The sequence below is a fragment of the Strix uralensis genome, chromosome 21 (genome assembly GCF_047716275.1).
Source record: "Strix uralensis isolate ZFMK-TIS-50842 chromosome 21, bStrUra1, whole genome shotgun sequence".
Lineage (NCBI taxonomy): Eukaryota > Metazoa > Chordata > Aves > Strigiformes > Strigidae > Strix > Strix uralensis.
The window spans coordinates 7,790,475-7,810,300 of record NC_133992.1 but is presented as its reverse complement, the minus strand read 5'-3'; the positions used below and the strand labels follow the sequence as shown (position 1 = coordinate 7,810,300).

At 45.7% G+C, this 19,826-nt stretch overlaps 1 protein-coding gene across 13 annotated transcripts in view; it reads right to left on the bottom strand.

Annotated features, from left to right (window-relative positions):
• Positions 1-19,826, bottom strand: part of PRRC2B (proline rich coiled-coil 2B) — a 51,954-nt gene that overhangs the window by 24,814 nt on the left and 7,314 nt on the right. For 11 of the 13 annotated variants that reach the window (XR_012631866.1, XR_012631867.1, XM_074891528.1 and 8 more), the window contains exons 2-13: positions 12,559-12,726; positions 11,423-11,600; positions 11,106-11,208; positions 10,034-10,106; positions 7,140-7,283; positions 6,236-6,477; positions 5,707-5,828; positions 5,107-5,249; positions 4,398-4,488; positions 3,792-3,984; positions 3,092-3,407; positions 2,234-2,430 (exon numbers count right to left, since the gene is read on the bottom strand). Coding sequence is in view for 11 of the 13 variants with exons in the window: in XM_074891528.1 (XP_074747629.1) it covers positions 2,234-2,430; positions 3,092-3,407; positions 3,792-3,984; positions 4,398-4,488; positions 5,107-5,249; positions 5,707-5,828; positions 6,236-6,477; positions 7,140-7,283; positions 10,034-10,106; positions 11,106-11,208; positions 11,423-11,600; positions 12,559-12,673 (1,917 nt within the window). In the remaining 2 variants the exon portion in view is untranslated. The remainder of the gene's footprint in view (positions 1-2,233; positions 2,431-3,091; positions 3,408-3,791; positions 3,985-4,397; positions 4,489-5,106; positions 5,250-5,706; positions 5,829-6,235; positions 6,478-7,139; positions 7,284-10,033; positions 10,107-11,105; positions 11,209-11,422; positions 11,601-12,558; positions 12,727-19,826) is intronic. The other 2 variants (XM_074891522.1, XM_074891524.1) reach the window with 1 other exon arrangement.

Here is a 19,826-nt window from a genome sequence, read left to right as displayed (position 1 = left end):
CAAATGTAAGGGATCAGCTTCAAGACTGGAGTTTGCATTTTCTCAACAGGATAGCTTCCTGTCAAACACAATTTCCTAATTGGAGCCAAATACTTCAGAAGATGTTGCTCTTTGGAGGAAATGCAATTATAAGTTATTTAATGTGCATATATATTAGTTCTACTCCTTTTAGCTGAACAGATTAGATAAGAACATCCTAAACTCAATTAAGAGAGCTATTCATATTTTATAGTATTTCCTGTGCATCCTCCAGAGATGGGCTGACACCTTCGGGTTGTTCCCATCTCCCACATGGCCAGTCCACCTTCCTTTAGCAGAGGACTGTCATGATGTTAATCTGATTTAACATTTAACTTTCGCTAAAGGTCCGGGAAGAACCTATATTTGAAGGGAGCTTTGTGTACCAAATAAAGCTTTCAAAAGGTAAACAGCTCCAATTAACATGAAATACGTCTATTTACCTGTCACACTTTCTACCGTCTTTTCTTACTAGACTTACAGTGTCACATACTGTTTATAGAAAAAGCCAACCCCCTACTGCAGAGCAAGAGAGACACCCTTAAATCCAAACATGACACATCATTACGGCAAGAGAAAAACTCAGATAAACATAAAGATTATATCTGAGTTATCTAGTGCTTCAGTAGCTTAGAGAAAATGTTTCATTAATGATACCAATGCTATTTTTTATTTTATTCTTTCACAGAACCACTGCTACCAAACCAGCAATACAAGCCAGCCAAAATACAAACTGCCTCATACATACTAACAACACAGAGGATAAGAGAAAAATAAAATGAAAATTTCATGTTCTTCCAGTAGCAATGACCTGTGGTATTATTAGCATGACAGCAAAGACATCCAATTATTTTTAGTTTAAGAGCATCTTAAAGAGTAGCATTAGCAGCATTTGCTGCTGTACCTTTGAATCATGAAAATGTCAACTGCCCAGTAACAAGCACAGGGAACATCCATAAAAGAGCAATTACTGAGGTTCCAAGCAAAAGCCAAATGTGAGCTCTTCACTAAGGCTTGCAGCAGTGTTGATTATATCACATTTCAAGTGGTTATTCTGTGAACAATGGCAATTAACTCTGCATTATCTCAAGCCTGGATATTCTGTCCCTTGCTTTGACTCTGTTGCCCTAAGGAGGCTCACTGCATCTGGAAGGAGCTGAACAGTATGTGTGGCACATACAGCACTGTAATGCTGGGTAAGATGCAAGACATACAAAGCATTTCAAGCTGGTCTCTCAGAGCCCCAGAAGAGATTTTTCAATGAAACAAAAATGAAGCAATTAAGACCAAACATATTTACGGCGCAAAGAAAATACTGATTTGAAAGAGCCTCACAGAAAAAAAGAGTTGGGTAGGTAGAAGATGAGAGCAGATGTAGAGGACCACCCCTCTGCAAAGGCAGGAGGTGGAACGAGAACTGTGCCACTTCACAACCCTCATGTTCAGCCCAGAAGCAGAGTCCAGCCACCTGCCAACCTACAGCACAGTTTGCCCCTGGCAAGCAAATGGCTGCCCCTACCTAACAGGGTAAGGGCACAGCAAGTGAAACGGAAGCAGCTGATCCCCAACGGTTTTCCCTTCCCTTGGCCTGTATATTCAGCTCCCTGTCACTGCAGCAGTGCTGAAGAGTGGCTCTCATCTTGTGCCAGGGAAGAACAGACGTTCACCGTCAGCCAAAGGTGCTACAGACTTCACTGGATCGGGCCTACAGCAAGTACCAAGGCAGCCACTGCTGTCCCGTGACTTTGGAGATGGGAAGGGGAACATCCCCAGCTTCTCCTGCATACACATATTTGCAAACCAGACCTCTGCTACAAACCACACAGCCCTAAGATTTCACATTGTCAGGAGACACCCAGACAACCGTGTAAGACAAGTCAACATTTCTGACAGCAGTGTCTACTTTTCTCTCAGGGAAGTGACAAACCTGGCCTGCTCACGCCTCTGCCCAGCCACAGAAACCCTAACCACAACAGCTTCAGTACCACAGGGTGCACGTAAAATTCATGTAACCTACATAGAGCCCTTTTATCTCTGTCAGACAGGATACATCTATGATCAGAAGTACTGAAAAAGGCCAGGGTAAAACTCCCATTTATCACCTGCCAAGCCAAAGATGGTTGGTTAGCTGGTGCTGATTGTGCTGAGAATGAAGCAAACACAAGGGTTTGGTGGGAGTCAAAGGGAAGAGAGGTGGGAGTGTCACACCTATTACCTGCTGCTGTTGCTGCTGCTGCCTCTGGAATCGTGGGGGAAGAGACTTCTGGTATTTGTTGAATTCCTGTGCTGGGGAGGGAGCTTCTCTGAGCTCCTCCTCACTGCTGCTTTGGGCTGCTGCTGCTGCTGCTGGGGCAGGAGTCTCCTCTTCCAGATAGCCAACAGAGACATCCTGTGTGTGAAACTCGGGGGTTGCTGCAAAGAAAATAAGCCTTGATGAGCCCTACTCATGACAGGGCTTGTGCATGCACCACCACACCACAACATACACAGGTGTGGGCACGTCCTGACTGCGTTACATGGTTAATTTTATTATAATCATATAAAGCACCTCACATACAATCTCCCTGATTTGCCTTGACAGCTCTGGAAGGCTTTGTCCATCTTGTTTTAGTGATAAATTCCAAGATCCTCCACTGCCATCAGCCTTCTGCTTAAGCACTGGGGGAAAAAAAAAAAAATTCTATTTCCCCTATTACTCCTTAAACCTGCCAGCACTCACTGATAACTAATTTTCTGATCTGTGGCTCATGAGCACTTTCTTAGTATCATCATCCAATCATGAGAAGATCAAGAGGCCTGTTCCAACAAGGTCTCTGCTAGCACAGCTGACTGGGCATAGAGGCAACCAAAGAAGTCTGCATTTGTTTTAATAGGATTTAAAAAAAAAAAAAAAAGAACCTTCATCACCAATCCAAAATACTCTGCAGAATAAGTGAAGCAGCTGATCTCTCAAGTGCAATCAAAGCACCCTCTGAACTCTCCCTCACAGGAACTCCCCCTCACTTCAGGTAAGAAATTGGCACAACAGCAAAAAAGCAGTTTTTACAAGGCAAGGCAAGCAGCGTTTCTGTACCTCTACGGAACGCGTGACCGTTCTCTTGCACAGAATTTTTCTCTGTGCTTGGGGGTCGCAGGTCTTCATTCTCTGTGTGTTTCTGGGTCTCCCCACTCTTCTGAGCCAGTTTGCATTTCTGATCAAGTTGCTTCAGCTTTGCAGCGCAGGCTGCCAGACGCTCTTCCCTGGCTCGCCGCTCCTCCTCCTCCCGTCGCCTCCTGGCTCTCTCGACAGCCTCAGAGATCTCTGAGTGCACAAACTTCTGTCTCAGTGGCACCTTTTCTTCTTTATCCTCGAGGGACTGCTGTCGGAGAATACTTCCCAGTGTGGGCTTCTGCCAAATGAAAAACATTCCTCAATAAGCATGACCCAAACATTTCCTGTATCCTGAGCTTCGCATCCCACGCTGAGAAAAATCTCTTGCTGACTCTGTTCCCTCTATCCTTATGCACATAAATTCCCCTTTTGGTAGGGAGTTATTGCTATCTGGTTCAATATCTCCATTTTCTCACTGACAACCCCACTGCTCTGGACCAGCTTCAACTTCTTTTCTCTAGTGGGAATGCTAATGCAGATGGATTTCTCTCCAGCTGGATATAACAAAGAATTGAGAAATTTCATCAGCATCCCACTTTCAATAAAATGTCAAACTGGCCTCTTAAGGACAGCGATGCATCGTATCCAGCAGTACAAGCCCACTCGCATGAGTTCAACCCACCTGGTATTCAGATGCAGAGCTCCAGCCGTTCAGCTTCCTCGGAGGCTGCTGTGAATCCTGCACTTTCCGGACTGACCGGGACAAGCCAACTGAGTCGCCCCAATTCTTTCCTTCCTCCAAGGTGTGTTTGACATCTGCACTGTCTGCAGAGCTCAGGGACAACTGTCGCTGCCTCCTGGGATCCCAGCTGTTCCTATCATATAAACAGCTTTGCTATTACATTTGCTACTTGTCACAAAACGCATTTGCAGTCTTATCAAGTGGCAAAGGCAACTGACTGTAACAGAGATCGAAAAAACAGAACGACACCACAACAAGCAATGCACTTTTCCTCCTAAGGTGCATAAGGATTAACATCACTATTGTGCAGCAGGATAAAGGTGAGATACAGAAAGGGAGGAGGAAAAAAGCCTGGCACCCTAGCACTTGGCTTCAAGACCTACACACATCCTTGAAGCCCATTCAAACAATGGTCAGTGGAATCAACAGAGTCACAGTACGAATCAGGGGGATTAAGCCTCAACACTTAGAACAAGTTTTAAAAAGATCCTGGTATTGTTTACTTTTACTGAAACAACTGTAGGTGTGAATACAGCCACTTCTTACCACTTCTGTCGTCCATCTTTAAGAGTTTCTTCCTCTTCCTCATCTTCACTAAACTTCAGTTTCTCAGAGTAATCCACTTCATCATGAATGCCTACGAAGGCAGGATTGGAGAAGGGATATATCAGAGGGAAGAAACAGGTCCCTTGTCCTCATAAAGCTTATGCCCTCTCTGGCACTAAACCAGAGAACACACAGGCTTGGCATAAATTACTTAGAAAGCTGAATGTTCACCACAAGTATTGGAAATGTTGCAAGTAGTGTGGACCCACAGTGCTGAACAGCTGGGCTGGTCCCAGAAGAGGAGCAGCAAGCAGCCTGGGAATGGGGGCTGCAAATGAGGAGACAGCCACCAAGCTAGACTGTGTAGTTGGATACTGAATGCCGTGACTGAAAAGGCAAGACTAACTCTTCTTCCCAGCAGCCATACTGCTATCTCCCTGCTGTTTGGTGTTTTCAGCTTCTAGGAGTCTTCAGATCCGGTTCCTTGAGTACAGTGTGATGGAAGGATCAGAAGGATCCATTGTGTCATCATTTACACCAACAGCAATTTCACAACTACACAGTCCCCTCTTTGCTTCCCCTCTTTCCTTCTGCGGCAGTGACACAGAACCACCAGAACATCCTGGCTATTTCATGCTTTGGAGAGAAGTAACTATTTTGCTTCACCTCTTCAGGTGTTGCCTGAAGCTTGAGAACAGAAGCACTTTACCTGCCCATCCGTCATCCGCATCAGTGTCTAGTTCATCCAGCCCCTTTAGGTTCTCGGCATTGATGATGGTCGGCCGAGGTGCTCTCTCTACTTGCTGCCGAACTGGACGCGTTGGGCGAGACAGGCTGAGCCTGTTCTCTTTCCTACAAGGAAATGCAAACAAATAGTTAGAAACAGCAAACAAAGAAAAGAATGTAGAGCTGAGTTTGTAACAGTGAATCAGTTGTTTTCTACCACACACTTAAATACAATGGCTCCAAGTTTCTCTCCCTGTCCAACAAAATTTCTTTCCCTTGTTGGTTACCCAGTACCCACTTCCTAGGGTTTACAGATCAGAGCTGCAATCCTTCCAGTCCAGGATCACACACAACTACTTCTCACGTCCACCTGCTCTTCAGACATACAGTGCTTACAGTCCCGCACCATTTCTGATGCTGCTGTAGCAAGGCATTGCTGCTTTGGATAAAAATCAGGTTTCCTCTGTGGCTGCCAGCAGCTTCACCCATGCAACTGGATCCCTGGCCCAAATTCTTGCATCATTTAAAGTTCATGTCACACCCTGAACCTGCCTCTCAAGTGGGACAGTCGTGGCAGCCTTACCCATCCTGGTCATTCATCTGGTATTGTCTGAAATGTACCCGGGGCTCAAGGCGAAGCTGAGGAAGGGGGAAAGACCCTCGGTCCAGTGATGTAGGGGTCTCAGATGGCTGTTGTGGACACATCTGGAATAATGCAAAGCAGAACAGTCTGGTTTTTCCTCCTTGCCACACGAAGGCTTACCCAGATTAGGTTACGACATGAGCACAGTAGTTGCATCCACACAAATGGAAAACAAACATTTCATGTCTGGCTGCCTAACAGGCCACGTGCTAATGGTTACTCTCTCCAGCTATAAAAGGAAAGCAGCAACTTCTCCTTGGGCTGAGCAACGCTGTGCTACACTATTCTAGCATGAAAGGGTAAATGTGCAACAGGGGCAACTAAAAATAGATCAAGAGAAGGATCCCTGAGCAAGCCCTGGGAACCAACTGAGAGTCCAGAACGCAGATCTCTCAGGTGATTTCTTCAACCCACGCACACATTCTAAGAAGCAAGGACGTTACACAGCTGTGGGGAAAGGACAACTTACAAAAGCAGGTAGCATGTCATGGTATGTAGGTGGTTGGTAGACATTTCCCATGAACTGCGAAGCCCCTTTGCGGACAGGCTGAGCTGGGCGGAGAGACGGCTCCTTCGGATCGCTGGCGCTCACTGAGGAGGGGGCTCCGTCTCCGGTGCTAGAGGTCTTGCTGCCCAGCTCAGCAGGGGAGGCGGTCAGAGATGTGGCAGAGGTTATGTTCCTCCCACCGCCCTCCCTCCAACTGGTGACATCTGGGAAGGAGGTAATTATTATGTTAATGTTTGTAAATGCAGACAGTCACTCTGCCAGAAAGTCTCCAAACTCAAATACTCCAGTCAAGCCCTAATTACACTAAGCATGTAGAAAAACATCAGGGACCAAGGAAAACTTCCAAATGTGTTTATTCTCCTAAGGGACTAGCAGCATCAGCCGTTAATAAGTAACTGCTGCACCAGTGGTGCCCTTATTTGTCAATAAGCCTGAATTCCAACCAACTCCGCTCCCCATCTCCGCAGTCCTTACCCTGCAGAATATTAAGGCCAATTAGATCATGCACAAGCACTCAAAGAGAAGCCACATTACACCACACACTCATTTCACTTGTGACACCGCTAGCCCAGGGGGAAGGGGCCTGTTTTGCAACATCACACAGCAATTTTTATTAAACAATGTAGTAGATGACAGTCCATACTTGACTGTCTGGAGCACAGAACTCAGCCAGTGAACATCAGCACTACAGGAGGATCTGTGGCCATTTACTAAGCTGCTTCACACATGTGAGCTCATAAAAGGATAAAAGGAAATATAAGGATGGACTATCTGATACTACTGTGAACTGGCATCCCCCTGCCCAAAACACAGTCTCTGGGGTTATGAGCTGGGATAAGACAGAAAGAGACAATCATTCACTTACTCTGGGGGCGGAGGCTTGGTCCTGGCCCATACGACGGATCTAAGGCGCCCTTTTCTTTGCCAACCTTGTCCTGCTCGCCAGCTGCTTTCAGCGTCGGAAATTCCTCGGGAGAGAAGGATAACAGTCGGCTTGAGGCCCTTGAACCTGTCAGACAAATAAGTGTGGGACTCAGAGAAGATCTTTCCACTCTTTCAATTCCCTTACAAGATCAGCCTGGAAATGCGCTTCCTGAAAATCTGGGCCTCCAGCACATTTAAACCCAAATTACTATCGTACCAGCACCTCCAGCTCTCGTCCCAAACACACTCAGACACCATCAGCAACACGACAACACATGTCCTCACCCAGTACTCCCACACTCTTAACTTGGGCTCTTCCTTTAAATTCTCATGTTCAGTGAAGTCAGAGTGAACTTTCTCAGCTTCCAATTATTTTTGTAAAGTATAAAATTCAGACTGAGGCAGAGATACAAATTCTGCAAGATCGTTTATAGATGATACCCTGCTATCAAGTATTTGACATTTCTATACAGACTCTTTCTGCTCAGATCTCACTCTACCAGGAAGTCTATCATTGAGATTTCTGGCAATATACTCAGTGAAAGACCACAAATACGGACCCAGTGCTACATGCTATACCCCACTCTCCTCCCTGCTGCAGCATTTTTAAGATGCAGATCACTGGCCAGATCAGGGTAGGTTCATTTCTAGTCATTGGCAAATTGTGTTGCCTAGTCATCAGCCACGCCAGAATGACAGCTTTCTGCCCATTCTAAAGATCTGTCAGTGACTGGGAAACAAAACACAGCAATTCTCCTAAACATGTTAGCAAGATAACACCGAATAAAAGGAAATTGTCAGCATTATTGCACGACTAAATATTAAAAAAATTGCTTGAGAACTGTTTCTTGGTGTTACTCAGCTAATGCTCTTTTTAAAAACAGCATTTCAGAATTACCACGTTAGAAGCATAAGCAATGATTACTGAAGACCTAAGAGTCTCATCTATCTTTATCCTTCCTTGCCTAAAGGGTCAGGAAGGATTGGCTTCTAAGTAATTTTCATTTTCTGGAACTTGCACACTGCACAAGACCTCCCATCTGAAGATTTCCAGGGAGGTACTGCAACTGCTGCACATAACATCTTCAAATATTTTGGACAGATGAGAGCAAACAAGACAGACATTTCTCAAATACACCACAAAATATTCAAGATGTGCTGAGAACTCCGATTTCTACTGCATTTCTCTACTGAACTAGAATGGCAATGAGAATATTAACAACATATAAGTGTCTTTCAGGGGATACTTCCACCCCCCAGGTAGCGCTGCACAATGTAATGACAATGTGCAAGCACTAATAATCATCAGTATACTCTAACCCTAGGCAACATCACACTGATAAAAGTTTGGTGCATCTTTTTATTTTCTCCAAATGTCCCTTATACAGAAGACACAGGCATGGCACAGTTCATAACTGATTTACTAGATCACATTTCTTCACGATACACCCTCCGAAAAAGACTTTGCAGCAGTAACACCTAAAAGAGAGCAAAAAGCAAAAGACTTTCCTCTTTGCCAATAATATTAGAAACTGCAATCGTTCAATGCCACTGGAGAAGAGGTGTGAGGATGGGTTGGCCTAAGAAGTCCTTTCAGCCAGATTTCTGATGCTTCTGTGATTCAATTACCTTCTAATTAAGCTGCTCTTAGCCACATATGCAACTCTTTCCTTGGGTTGAGAACTCTATATTGATAAGTGTGACCTAGAATGAGTTTTCAAAAAATCTTTAAGAACATTGTTAGATGATCAGATTTTAAAACGACTGTACAAGAGGTCCACACAGCCACAGTCTCAAAGAAGTACCAATTAACCAAACAAGCCACAGTCTTTGCACTGGCCACCAACCTCAGACAAGCACAAGTCTCTGCTTTAACATTTAGCCTTTGAGAAACAACCTCTTATTAAGGGACTCAATTTAGGAAAAGCTTGTCCCCTCCATTTCTGCAATCTGCAGCTGTCTCAATTCTTTCAAATCTCTCTGCAGTTTCATTTGACAACTGAATGGTTCCAGGTCTGTTCACATTAAAACAGTGAAACCGAGCTGTTATTCTCACTACAGTTTTAATAGCAGTACTCAGTGCAGCAGGAAACCACCTCCTGTGTGGAAATGGATGCACCTGAAGATAAATGAACTCCCAATTTATGTTAACACTGCTTCAGGATCCTCAGTCAGGCAGAAGCCATTAGCAGCACAGTTACTCTGGGCGACTTAATAAAAATGCTTCAGCCAAGGTGTAAGCAAGTGCATCCTGCAACAGCTTCACCATGACTTCCACCCACTGACACTGTAATACCCTTGGACCAAGCATGCTGTGTGCAGCCTCCTGGAGTATTACCATTACAGCCTTACTTTTGACCACCTAATTAGGTGAAGCTCCCCATGCTACTAGCCATTGAGATACCTACATTTCCAGTCTCTGATGTCCTCTCTTCTCCTTTCTTCTTTTCTTCTAAACTAATCCTTCCCCTCTTCCACTCTGTTTTCTGCATCTTTGTTACACACTGCTCTGGGCTGACAGAAGGTGCTTATGAGGGGTCAAACGTTTCCCTGCATGAACCATTCTGGTTCAAAATGGTGAGGGGACACATTCTGTTCAAGCTGTGTCTTGCACTGGCAGACCTGAACAGATGCAGCTGCATCATCCCAGCCAACACACTACACAGACTGAAAACAAGACTCAGATGGCCTCACTGCACCGTACCCAAGACAGCTGTGTCCCCTTCCGCACCAGTCTAGACAGGGAGGGCAGGAAGAAATGGAGGTCACCCCACCTCGTGCCTGTCTGGGAGAAGCAGACACATACCCAGCTCCATTTCTATTTATCATACTCACCACCTTCTTGTCCTGCTGGCTTTCCGTTCAGCTGTGCCCATGACTTTGGTCCACCTGGCACTGAATTTGTACTCTGAAAACAAAACAAAAAACCCCCAACACCCACAGATCAGTAAAGTCTCATGACTGTTTCTCATTTCCTGGCTGGCACCTGCTACAGTTCAGACCTCTAGATCACCCAGATGTCACTGGATACCACAGGTCTCCCCAGCTTCTCCTTGGGGCTAAAGTTGGCTACTCCCCACTCCAGTGTTCTATGATGCTACATGAAAGTTCCACTTCTCTGCCCTGCCTCTCATCTCTCCTCCGCTAACCTTCACCAACAATTTCTTCAAACCATTCCTCTTGCTTTCCTCACTCTAATCAAGCTTTCCCTTTGTTCTGTTGCATTTTCCCAAATGGTCCCTCTTAATCTTGGAGATTTGTTCCATGCTACACCTCAGCTGGAAGGCTACCCTACTTTCTCATGCATTAACCACTTCTCCTCTTCAAAACATAACTTCTGTCCTGATCTCCCTGAACCTCAAAGGCTGGGATATTTTAAGCTGAAAGTGTGAAATCTGCAGCACAGAGGGGCCAAGTCCCTGCCACTCTCTGAGGAAGCTTTCTTACTTGCCAGTAGCTTTTTCAGGTCCTGACACTGGCTACTTCTCCCACATGACCAGATCTCTTCTTATCAAGTCTCATCAGGCTGGGAGCAAGAGCTGGATCTGTTGTCACCAAGGGACATTTGAATTAGACCCGAAATAAAATGGTTTAGAAGTGCTAACCAGCCATCCCACACTCCAGCCATTCTCTCTAGATTGAAGCTAAACTTTCTGCACACACTTGAAAGGTACAGAAATAACGTGCACAGAATTATACTCTAACTGCAGCACAGCATTCCTGGGGTACAGTAACTTGGAGTCAAGACAGTCAATTCTACACAAATTGATTCTACAGGAGCTGTTCTGTAAATTGCAGTCTGCTGAGTCTTACATGTGCAAGGCAACACAGACAATTAAAGAAAATCCTCACACTGTCTGGGGACAGGGAAGGCCGGGTGGCAGCCACAGAGACTGCTCGCACCTACCTCCTGACTGATTGACTGTGTCGGCTTCTGTAAATTGGAGACAGATTTCTGCAAACCCTGCTGCGGCAGCGACTCCTGCAGCTGTGCAGCCGTCGCACTGGAACTGAAAAGAGACAGCAGAGGTGAGATCAAAGGGGAAGGCAGGCAAGACGACGAACAACTCTGGAAATACAGCAGTTGCTAAAAGATCAGGCTAACATTGGCTCTACACTGGCATGGCCAAGAGAGAACTGATCGCTGTAAGGTCCAACACACAGCACAGCAGTGCAAAACTGCTGCTTGCCTGACAAAATCTAGGAAAAAGTGGTTCTACCTACCTCTTTTGGTCTGACTGATCCTGCTTGTTTGCCCATCCTGTACCGTCCTTGGGTACTATAATGATGTTGGGGTCGTTTCCTTTGTTCTCAGACTTCAAGCTAGGCAAGTTTGCAGGAGGTGGCATGCGCCGGGCAGCAGCAACTTTCCCAAGACTCTGTAAGCCATGTCTAGGAATAACTAGTGAGAAAGGAACAATGGCAGGTCACAGAGGGCTATATCCTGCTAGACAAGTAACCATAATCAGCATACTGTGGCCGGGTGCAGTCCCAACAGAACTGTACGACAAGCAGCACCACTGCTGCTGTGTCAACATACAGGTCATGTCCCGCAGGACCACGGCGAAGCAGCCGTCTGTTGTAGCAGCTGGCTAACAGTTGGAAGGGAGAGAAAAATAATTATCCAAAACAGAAAATGCCCACAGAGTCTTTTAGCTACCTGTGCAGATACTCCTCTTTCATTTCACCAAGGAGAAGCAGCATTGCCCTTTCACAGCTTGGGGAAACAGCCATCCAAGTCCACCTCTTAGCAGACAGACTGGTAATCTAACCCAGGAGTCCTGAGGTCTAGATTTTCCAGCTCTACGCACCAGATCACATATATTAAGATGGTATTTTGTTTTCTTCAAGTTTTCTACTCCCACACCAAATCCAGAGCCAGTTCAGGCAATGTTTCCATTTTTTTTTGACCCCATTGTCTACTTTTTGTCACATCTCCACTGCAAAACTAACTCAGGTTCTTCCCCAGAGGCCTTCAGTTCTTGACTCTCCACACAAGGTCTGTCCAACTCAAGGCACTTCAGTCATCTTAACTGCCCCTAAGGCCCGGGGTAAGGCTTTCACTCAAGTTTGCAACCTGACCACCTTGCAGCAAGGACACAGGCTAAACGAAAGGGCCAACAGTCCCCCAGCTGTTTTGCCGTGATTCCTCCATGTTCCTACACTAACAGCAGCACAAAGAACCACAGACATTCTCCTTGAAGTCCTAATGAAACAGAGGCTTAGACACCAGCACAAGCAGCTCTGCAACCCAGCTGCTTCCCACTGGGCACGCCACCCACAGGGCCAACAACCTGAATTAGCTCTGCAACAACACTCTTGGAAGACATCAAAAGGAGCTTTCTGAAGGCATTTCTTACCTGTAGTTCTGATAGCTTCTATTGACTTTCCTTTATACTTATCAAACAGGCTGAGAGTCGAGTACTTGCTTTTCCCATCCTTTCCCTTGGTTATTTGCCCCAAACGATCGGACATTGCGATGAAATGTCATCTAGTAAGGAAATTTCTCTGCGCCGCTCCCGATCTGCCTTTTAATGAAAGAGAACCAGAAAAATGCCTTCAAACAGATTATTTAGCCAGAGACAAGTAAAAAGAAAAGCACACACAACTGCTAGAACTGCTAGTATCTGCAGTGAGCACACTAAGTTACAAGGTTTTAACCCCCTCTTCTTTAGTCACAAGAAGCTGATGGGATTTAAGATTCATAAACTGAATGAACAGAACTGCAGGGACACACTTCTCGCAGCATCCTTTTTTTTTTCTGCCACTTTAGTGCTGAACGAGGTGGCTTCTTTAAGTGTGAGAATATATGAGAGGGTGGTCAATACAGTCCTTGCTTTGAAAGAATAAGTCTAACAATGAGCAGCTATGCACAAGGATTCCTAAACATAAAATGACAGGAAAGCACTGTGTCTTATACCACACTGGAATTTATCATTGGGTTTCCCACTGAAGCACTGTAGCCGGGTTTGTAATGTTTAGGATTATGGTTCCACACTGGCCACAGTTAATGACTTGTACCAGCAATTAATGCTCTGAAAGCATCACCTGAAGGCAACAGAGTTATTTCTTCAAATTCCCTTTTCCCATCTGCTGGCCATGAGAGAGAGTTAAGGAGTCCAAAAAACTGCTCAAATCAAACAGGTTCAGAATCTTGAACCTGTGGGTTCAGCAGTTCTACTGTGAATCCTGAAAACATTTGATAAAGAAAGATTACATTTCTCTGTTGCTGGCACTTTCAACACCATTTTTAGCTATAAATATACTTTTCACAATGGATGTGGTTTGTCAATTTTTCACTCTGATCTCTGCTGGCACAACACTCTGTGATTAACACCCTTCACACAAGCAGTCTCTTCACTTTCACTTTTTGGCTCTTGGAGCCCAGGACAAAGCTGAAACATGGGGAACACACACACTGTAGGCCAACTTTTATGGCAGAAAAGAAACTTTGCTTACTTTCAATTGACCTCTCTGTCATACTTTCAAGCATAATTCTCTGTTCTAAATTTTCTCAAATCTGGTAGCTTAATCTAACCTTTTCACGCATAATTTAGATTTCCAGATTTCCACTCCAAGCCTAAAACTGCTGGCAGTTTTATTATACCATCTGCTAGGCCCCATCTTAGGGTTGCAACTCTGTTGGGAGTACAAAATGCTACATATATTGGACCTTCCCACCCTTCACCCTTTCTAGAACTCATCTAGCTGAAAGCATGTTTTAAACACAGTCAGAAATCACTCTTTCTGAAACTGTATCTAACCAGAGGCTACAACTTCCACCAGCAAAGCTTTATCAAACATAATTTACAGATAAGAGGATTAGTCTATCATGCATTATGTACAAAATAAAGCGCAGAGCACAAACATGTTGGATACAGCCAGTTTGAGAATGTGCTGTGATCTGCAACCAGCCAAGTAAAGCCCATCTAAAGGCTGCTGCCAGGGGGCAAATTTCTGACCAGTAAACCTGGCACCGTGTAGTGTTCTTTAAATAAGGCCTGGCAATAGGAAGGAGCCATGGACTCCGTGTGCTAGGCAGCAAGTAGCATGGTCAGGGACAGATGAAGAAAAGCATTTTCTGTCACTCAGTAACAGCATCCACAGGATGCTAAGGAAAAACAGCAGGCTCCGCAAGAAGCCACTCACAGCCACCTTTGCTGGACCACTGTGGGGCTGCAGCATGACAGCCTGCGGAGCCAACACAGCTGGCTGGCATTCTTGAAGCACCTTTTCCTGCAGAGTAGCAAACAGATCTTTGGCTCCAGTCTGGTTCAATCTTTGCTCAGATGGTCACCATGTGCCAAAAGAAAACAATAGCTCCTCCCTCACTTGCCCATTTCCACTGTATTTTATTAGTAGGACAGACATAAAAGAGAAAGCGAGAAAAAATACCGATTAGCACGGACTTGGCAGGGAAGCAGAAGCTGGACTGAGAACAATGACCTGTTTGAACTGGTAGAGTTGTGGGGAGCCCCAGACCAGAGCAAAGAGCAGAGGGTGCTGCATGCCAGCCCTCAGCTGTGCTGGCAAGAGCACAGCCACCTGCGTTTACAGGTATGTTGAGCCTTGCAGAGGGAGCCTGGCTTGGGGTCTATCCAGACCATGTCAATCCTGTACCAACCTCACACAATCCCAAGCAGTAAAATCCACTCTGACATTTAGAAAACTAAATTCAGACAAAATTACTAGGCGTTAGGAAAAAAAAAAAAAAACACCACTACCACAACAGGTTCAGGAGTTAGCCAGTTAAGAGAAAATTCCCAAGTTCCTGAAAGTCAGCATATAAACAGCATGCAGGGTAACACTGCCAAAGAGAAACCCTGACAACCAGTTGTGTCACTGGGTCTCAGCTACCTCCTGATTACATCTGGTATCATTAAAACAACGCAGGAGGAATAAACAACCACTTCAGAGCAGAGAAGCTGGGGACATGTTGGGATAAAGCCCCTTGTCAAACTTCCTGGGACAGCCACAACTGCTGTCTTGATAAGGAAAATTTATTTCAAACTCCTTCAATGCTTTGAAGCTGAAAACATGAAACACAGCTTTGTTTGTGTGTTATGTGTGTGCTCCAAAGGGGAAAACAAGTCCACGGAGAGGTGAGGCAACATCCATACAGTGACTGTGCAGAGAGGCTGCAGCAGCACTGAGCCCGGTCGGAGCTGTCCCGCAGGCAGGACCTTGCTGCCTGTCCCTCCCGGCAGCAGCCTGCTGCAGATCTGAGCGAGTCCATGGGTGTCACTGGCCAGGGGGATCACTCGGCACCCAGGACACCCACAGCACTTCAGAGAGGCCACAGAGCCTCCCAAGGCTGTCATGACACTGGACTATTTTCCCATCACACAGTCAAACGGGGAATCTGGGCAGAGATCATCAAGGCCTTCCAGTCTTGCAGAGCAAAGCCATTTCTGATAAAAACCAAGTTCATTAAGAATTGAACTGTCAGCCTGCATGCTTGTTATTAGGAGAGCTGGAAGCAGAAGGCACATGCCGATGCTGACAACTGACAGCCTCGGCAAAGCCTCTGACCTGTGCTCAGGGTAACCGTGTCAGATTGTTGACCCTGAAGAAAGCATTATCACATCTTACAGAGAAAAATTAAAAAAAAAAAAAAAAAAAAAAAAAAATCAATCACCAGCATTTCTGCAAGGTTTCTCTCTGGGTTTATAGAGGTCTTTGGAGGAAGGTTCACCATCAGTTTTAGCATGGAGCTTAGCTCTTCCCATTCTTAGGACTAGCAATGTCTCCTGTAATATCCAGGGACACCACTGGAGTGAAAAATACTGAGTGTCTCAGAGGAATGAGAAAATACTGCAGTATGACCAGTATTTTCTACAGTATGTTAGAGACCTGGGAATAAAAATAACTGCACCAGAATCACTTCCTGGGCAGAGAGCTCTGCTACCCAGGAGTCTTCATGTCCACAGTATGTTGTCCTGGATTTGATGTTTGGGTATTGGCTCCATCCAACTGCCTTTTAAAGGGGTATGTTCTAATCCAGAGAGCAACAGGGACATTTTAAGTGCCAGAGCATGCAAGCCTTGGAGCTCCAGCAGGGATCTACTGAGCACGGAGAGCGTGTCCTACAAAAGGAGTTATGTGAAAACCCTGAGTTACTGGCACTGGTAACATCTGGAAACCCCCGAGCTAAAAACACAGCAAAAGGGAGAGACTCCTGACAAACAGGATTGTCTGCAAAGCTCTTTGTAAATCTATGTATGAAGGAGGCTGGGCTGATGGTGTTGTATTCACAAGACTTCAGTGGAGCTTGAATACCTGGAAGTTAGCCAGCCTTAATTGAGCAGGGCAAACAGATTTATGAAAGGTAACACACACACTAGAAGGAATCACTTCAGCCATTCACACACCACTGAGCTCTACACTGAGCACAATCACTCGGGCAAAGGACCTGAGACCACTGCAGACCCTCGCTCCTTGCTCACTTCACAGCAGCAGTCACAAACACAAAACAAAGCAACAGGATAGAGATTAACAGTGAAAAGGCTGTTCTCCAGAAGTAGGAAGATTTTTCTGAACAATTTGTATAAAATTTCAGGTCAAACTCACAGGCTGAAAAAGCTGAACTGTAATTTCAGAGATGAAATTGCTTGGAGTTGATGTTAAACTGCAATCTATTGTAGTTTCTAATGTTACTGGTAATGTGAAACCTTTTAAAAAATATAGTATAGTTTTACAGAAGATTAGTGATGTTCACTCTTCTTTAAATACTCACAGTCAATTTTGCTGGTACTTCTCATAGCTAAGCATTTATCTGTCAACAAGGAGATTCCACTACTTCTCCTGGAACATGTCCCACCAAGAACCACCTATTTGTAAAACAGTCACCACCTGCCTCAGTGATGAAAGATGCCATTGGCTGCCCTTGGAAGAGCTCTGGTGAACAGTGTGACCCTCGGGGCTTGGGGCCAGGTGCACTTATGTCCTGTAGAAGCCCTGTTTGGGCCAAGCAGGGATCATCAGCCTAGTGGGGAAAGACTAGAGGAGAGACCGCTTAAGTGAGGAGGGGAGCAACAGGAGAATATCAGCATCCAAGTACAAAGTCAACAGATCAGTGCAGAAGAGCTGTGCAGCAAACAGAGGCTGTAGCAAGTCTAGGCCACAAGAAACCACTTGCTGTCATTCTATTGCATTGTTTCCAGAGGAAGCCACCAAAATTTGTTGGTACACACAGAGAAGGGTCTGCTGAGATCCTGAACGTGGCACCAAATCCTGCCAGATGGGAGAAGCAAGTCAGCAGTCTGCAGCACAGAGTAAAGATAGACAGCCCATGGTCAAGCTCCTGATTCACAAGGGGGGACCCTCCTTGCTTAGCTGAATAGGTGTATTTGACAGTGCCATCTTTTAATTCTGCACAATTCCAGCTTCTCGTTGCATCTCCCGTGAACCTTGTCTCCTTGTAAAAACAGGGAATGGGAGACTAGGATCACATCTCCCATGATTTATTGCAGAGGTATGCTGTTAGCCGAGTAATACTGTTGGAGCTGTCTGCCAGAAGACTTGCCCACTGGCCAGCCCCATCATCAGGCCTCCCTAAGCCAAGCCACCCTAGATTTGAGACATGCAGCAAGACCGTGAAGAGGAGAAGCAGAGTCTTCTGGACAGCGTATCTATCATTAACTCTGTGGCATGGAGCTCTGCAGGCAGAGAGAAAACATGACAATGGGGGAAGGGAGAAAGGGCATGCCCTGTAAGATGACCTGACTTCATTTTCTCAGCTCTCTGTCTTCACCAAGTTCACCTCCTGCCCCCTCTTATAAACATACCAACTGGTTGGGAATCACACTACTGTTACTGAAACACTGCACAGTTCTAGACAAAATCTTCACAATCTCAAGTTTGGCCTGTAAAATACAGAAGTCTCACTCACCTCTCTGGTACTCAGCTCTCCCAGCGCTGGGAAAGCAAGCAGGCAGAGAACAACATCCAGAAAAGGTGGAGCTGTAGCTTACTGTAAAACAGATAAAGCAGACTGGAGTCTGGAGAAGAGCTCAACTGTATTTACATAAAACCATTAATGAGTTCTGTGGTCCTTTCTGTAAAGGCTGGACAGACAATGCCACGCCCTGGAAAGTTGCCCTGACCTCCAGTAATTGAGGATGCAGACAAAGATAAGAAACACTTCATCCTGAGGATGCAAGAGTATGGCACCGAGCAAAAAAGAAATCAATCAGAAAGCTGGGCCACAGCCCACAGAAAGTACTCGCAAGATCCTGTGCTCATGAAACTCCCCCTCCTTTTCAAGCAACAGAAAACCCAAGGTGTGCAGTTAATTCTTTTCTTGAAAGGAGCATCTGCTACCACAGCCCTCCAGAGAAACAGAGCCAGTTTTCTGTCCCACCATGCTGTAAAGAACAAACTGACCCGTTGGTGCCAGCCTGTCAGGAAGGAATAACTGTACCTCTAACCCAAGAAGTGCTGCAGGGCTTTCGCACCCCTCAGAATCAAGAACTGATCGATTACTGCAGGGAGGCAGCAAGGTATCTCATGTGGAGCAACCTGGAAGCACCAACTGCCACCATTACACTCACTGCCCTCTCATCCAGGCCGTAAATGTGTTAAACGAGACAAGACCCAGCACAAATTGGCTCTGAGGCACCTATCTATAGACCTCACCAGGCTCAGAAGCCATGACCTTCCACAGCAAGACACCATAGACATAAAGGACCATTTTTCTTTTTCTTTGCTGTTTCACATTTCAAAGGTAAAACCCACAGAAGACAGAGCAGGTCAGTTCAGCAAGAACCACCTGTGGCCTCAACAAATTCAGACCCCAACAGCTCTAGTACAAGAGGAAAGGGAAGTGACCTAGTGATCTCCACGAGCTGCCTGCACAAAGGAGGGCTCAGATTAAATGCAAATCTTTACCCTTAAGAGTTGTACTTATGCTCTGGCTCCTCCACAACCAAGGCCCAGAGCTGAAGCACACTACCTACAGCCTACAGAGTGGTCCTGCCTTCCAGTCTGCCCCGCTCAGGTTCCTCTGAGATCGGAATGTCCAGGGACAATACACAGCTACAACATCCTGTTCCCTCAACACCAAAGCAAGGAGGCTGATCACGAGCGAGCAATTTAAATCCAAATACAAAAGAAATCCCTGGTATAACGCTCTGTTGGCAAAACCTGTTCAGAAAAGCTCCTGGCAACATTCAGCTGAACTGTAAGGTAAACTGGGCATTTAGGTATCTGAGCAACAATAACAGATTGCGAGTAGCTGGTAGGGATCTGACAGGCAAAGGGCTGGTACTATCAGTCCTATTTTACAGGCTGGATAACCAAGGCAGAGAAACAGTTTGCTCAAGTAACACCGTAGGCAGAGTTAGAAGTCCCAGAGCTCAGATTTCTGCCCCAGCCACCCACACCTGCATTGCCAAGACCCTCAATGAAAATTAAGCTCTTGATGACAAAGGAGCAAGTTGTAAAGAAGAGTCAAACAAGGAGGAAACGCACTGCAGCAGCACTTGCCATGTCTAGAACAACAGGAAGAAACTGTCCACTGGCAGAGAAAGTAGATCCACTGCTCCAAAGGGGCCCACGAGGGCAGGAGGTACCCACACAAGCACAAACTCTTTTCCGGCCATTGCACCAGGTCTTAGGACTGACAGCT